At 48.9% G+C, this 3,821-nt stretch overlaps 1 protein-coding gene across 1 annotated transcript; it reads left to right on the forward strand.

The window, feature by feature from the left end:
- PCED1B (PC-esterase domain containing 1B) lies at positions 1-2,278 on the forward strand. Its single transcript, XM_077753255.1, has one exon. It carries the CDS (start codon positions 698-700, stop codon positions 1,982-1,984), a length of 1,287 nt encoding a protein of 428 aa, XP_077609381.1. The 5' UTR covers positions 1-697; the 3' UTR covers positions 1,985-2,278.
- Positions 2,279-3,821: the final 1,543 nt, after the last annotated feature.

Consider the following 3,821-nt stretch of genomic DNA (forward strand, 5'->3'; position numbering starts at 1 on the left):
TTGTTAAAGAAATCTGGTTTTATATGTTTTCTGACCTGGCACACGTACTTTTCCTTTCTGTTGTTTGTTGCACTCCATTGAGTTCTTTTTAAATTATTAAAAGTAACATACAATTATATAAAGTATACTTAAAAAAAGGGGAGAAGACAAGTCATCCGCAATCCTACTTTTCTATTACAAATTATGTTTTTGCATACTTTCTTTCAGTGTTATCTATTTGGATAGTTGCAGTGACGCAGGGCACCCATGCAACTTCAGACTTAACATATCACAACATGCTCTGTGCTCTTGCTCGCTCACAGTCCTCATTAGTGAGCAGCTGCAGAGTTCGCCTCACTATTTTCTGGTCCTCCGACACCTGAGCTATCTTCCCAGTGGCAGTTTGACCTCTAGCCAGGGGCGGAGGTGGGGTTGGCCACTTCTGGACCAGTGGAACTTGGGGCTCCGAGAGCGGCCGCAGAGGCTCCCAGGTTAAAGTAAAGCCTGGCCCGGCAGCACTTATGGCTCTGGGCTCCCTTCTTGCTCTCTTCCTGGTGCCAGGCTTCAGGAAGTAGACTTCCCAGGCCACCCCTCCATCCCCTTCCCTGAGTCCTGCCGCAGAGGGCCTGCCCAGAGTGGGTCCCTCCCAGCCACTCTCCCTTTCTGTCCTAGCAATCTGAAGACCTACTGCGCATAGAGGAAAGACCTGGGCAGCGCCATGGCCTGCCTGCTGGCCTCCGAAGTGCAGCAGCTGCTCCACAACAAGTTCGTGGTCATCCTGGGAGACTCTGTCCACAGGGCCGTGTACAAGGACCTGGTGCTCCTGCTGCAGAAGGACCTCCTACTCACTCCCACCCAGCTCAAGGCCAAGGGGGAAGAGAGCTTTGAACAGGACAAGCTGGTGGACGGAGGCCAGCGGGGCCCCATGCACAACGGCACCCAGTACCGGGAGGTCCGCCAGTTCTGCTCTGGCCACCACCTGGTGCGCTTCTACTTCCTCACCCGCGTGTACTCCAGCTACCTCAAGGCCATCCTGCAGGAGCTGCAGTCCAGCAAGCACGGCCCCCCGGATGTGATCATCATGAACTCCTGCCTCTGGGACCTGTCTAGGTACGGTCCCGACTCCTGGAAGAGCTACCTGGAGAACCTGGAGAGCCTGTTCGAACACCTGGGCCAGGTTCTGCCCGAGTCATGCCTCCTGGTGTGGAACACAGCCATGCCCGTGGGCAAGCAGATCACTGCGGGCTTCCTCCCGCCGGAGCACAGGCCCGGCGATGCCTCGCTGAGAGAGACAGTCATTGCAGCCAACTTCCACAGCTCTGTGGAAGCGAAGAAACACGGCTTCGACGTGCTGGACTTGCACTTCCACTTCCGCCACGCGGGGCGCCACCTGCAGCGCGACGGAGTGCACTGGGACGAGCGCGCGCACCGCCACCTCTCCCAGCTGCTGCTGGCCCACGTGGCCGACGCCTGGGGCGTGGATCTGCCCCAGCGGAACCCAGTGCCTCCCTCCATCCGGGTTGGCCCCGAGAGGACCAGACCTGGCCGGGGAATTGAGAGACGACCCCAGGCCAGCCCAGGTCCACCGGCCTTGGCTCCTTCTGGGTACCGCCCCCTGCTCCCACTTCAGCATGCACCCTGGCCCCCACCTCCCCGCCTGCCCATGGCCCTACATCCTCGTCCCTTTCCCTTTCAGGTGATGACCCGGTTCGTATTCTGTCCCCGAGGTAACTCTCTTGCTTCAGACCCCCCTTTCCAGTCCGATCAGTTCTCCTCAAACGATTTCCATTCAGATGTCCCCTCACCTACCCAGACAGGATTCTCCTTTGAAGATGATACCCAGCCACCTATGCCCCCTTTCCACACACCCTACCAGCAGCGGCCCCCTGTGGTTCATAGGGGTTTTCCCCGGTATGTACCGCCTGGCCCTTATGGGCCCTGGGGTCGTCGGCCCAGATCTTCCAAGAGATGGGCCCCATCCCACCCACACCCAAGGCCTCAATAAACTGACTTGGGGGCCTTTCTCCTCATCATGGACATGGACTGGGCAGATCATCTGACTCTCCCGAAACAGACTGACCTTGTTAGCAGAAGCCTTTGGTCCCTGCTTGGACTTCTTTTTGGTCATTGCTGTTACTAATGAAAGCAGGGAAGAGCAGTCTCAACCATTTTTGTTGGCTTGTGGCCTTTTCCTCCAGTCTCTGGCAGTGACCACGCATTATTCTGCCTCTCCACTCCTTGCCCTCTTTGTGTTTTTGTAAACGTAACATTGAAATAAAGAAGTAGTTTCACAAAAGTAGTTGTAGGTTTTGTGTGTTTTTATGTAATGGAGCCTCTCCCTTCCATTAAACAATTAGCTTCTTGAAAAACAAGGACAGTATCCGTTGACTGAGTGTTTCTGGCATCTACTTGACAAACTGCTCAAAGTGGAATTTGTCTACAATCATTCTGAAGGTTTCATTAAAATAGACCTGATTCCTTACAAAGTAACAGAAGAACTTTAACTTTCTGTGATCATATTTTTCCAGAGAGTCTCAAAGAATCATTGCATTTTAAAACAGAGAAGACTGAATATACAACATTTAACTAACACAAACAAGGTAACTGAAACCAAACGTGGTGAGTGGCTTGTTCTAGGTCACACAAGAGCCCTCATCCACTAGTCTTTCCGACTTTAGCCTATAACTTTCAAACCACAGGACTGATTCATACCAAGTAATATCAAACCAAGGACAGTTTACCAAACAAGCTCTTTCTATGAACATGATGGTGAAAACCCTTACAGGTGCTTAACTCCATAAGCTCATTGGTTAAGTGTGCAATGAATTACGTACGTAAACTACAGTTGATGGCATGTTTGTGACTTTATGATTTTTTGAATAGCCTTGAGTTTTGGACTTGAGAAAGTTAGAAAAAAGTAAGTTGCACTCAATGGCAATGTCTATCACCATCATAGAATAAAACTACAGTTGGAAGGGAACGGCCAGGGCACGACTCGGACAGATGGCCATGGCCATTTCTTCTCTGTTTTGTGGGAATGTTAACATCACCAAGACTTTATCTTTAGGCCCCTTATCACCCTAGACTAGTGAAGTGTTAGCACTTCGGTGAAATAGAACAGGACAGGACGAACATGGAATGATAGATTATTTCATTGGATTGAGTTGACAGGTTTATGAACCCTCACTTGGATCATTCCTGAACTTGACAAGTTCAAGTATCAGGAAATGTTATCCTGAGAAAAATGAAATTTGGGAAACCACAAAAAATTGATGAGATTAGCTCTCTATAGAAGAAATACACAGCAGCTTTTAATCTACTGAAAATACATAAAATCCATGAAGAATAAGACCTTCATCTTACTTACCTTTGTGTCTTAAATCCTAGTGCAATGTATAGAGCACTTAGTAAGTACTGAATAATGTTTCTTAAATAAATTAGGGAGTGAATGAAGAGGGGGTGTATAAGTGAGACTCACCCAAGTCTCAGACGTTTAATCATCATAGCACATCTGAAGGAATATTGTTAAAGCAAGCATGATGAAATGTTCAAGGTGGTACCTGCATGTCAGAATTTGCCAAAACATAACCAGCAAACACAGGAGAGAGAGCACCTGTCCAACCAATGTACGTGTTCTAATCCCATGGAGGAGATTAATGCGCCAGGCTGTAAGATTTGGTAAAATTAGCCATCAAGATGAGTCCGTTGCCTTCCGGCTTTACATTTCCCAAGCAAGACAAAGTAACGCTTAGGGGCTGATCTGAATAAGCTGACTCATTTAGTATTTATGTTTCCATGAATAAACAAACAAATCAGTGATGTGTTTTATCTCTCTTATGAGT

This window comes from Crocuta crocuta, unplaced genomic scaffold (genome assembly GCF_008692635.1).
Source record: "Crocuta crocuta isolate KB4526 unplaced genomic scaffold, BGI_CrCroc_1.0 scaffold30, whole genome shotgun sequence".
Taxonomy (NCBI): domain Eukaryota; kingdom Metazoa; phylum Chordata; class Mammalia; order Carnivora; family Hyaenidae; genus Crocuta; species Crocuta crocuta.

Bases quoted from the DNA above. Each gene is read 5' to 3' on its own strand.
- PCED1B (XM_077753255.1), top strand. From the start codon at position 698: ATGGCCTGCCTGCTGGCCTCCGAAGTGCAGCAGCTGCTCCACAACAAG.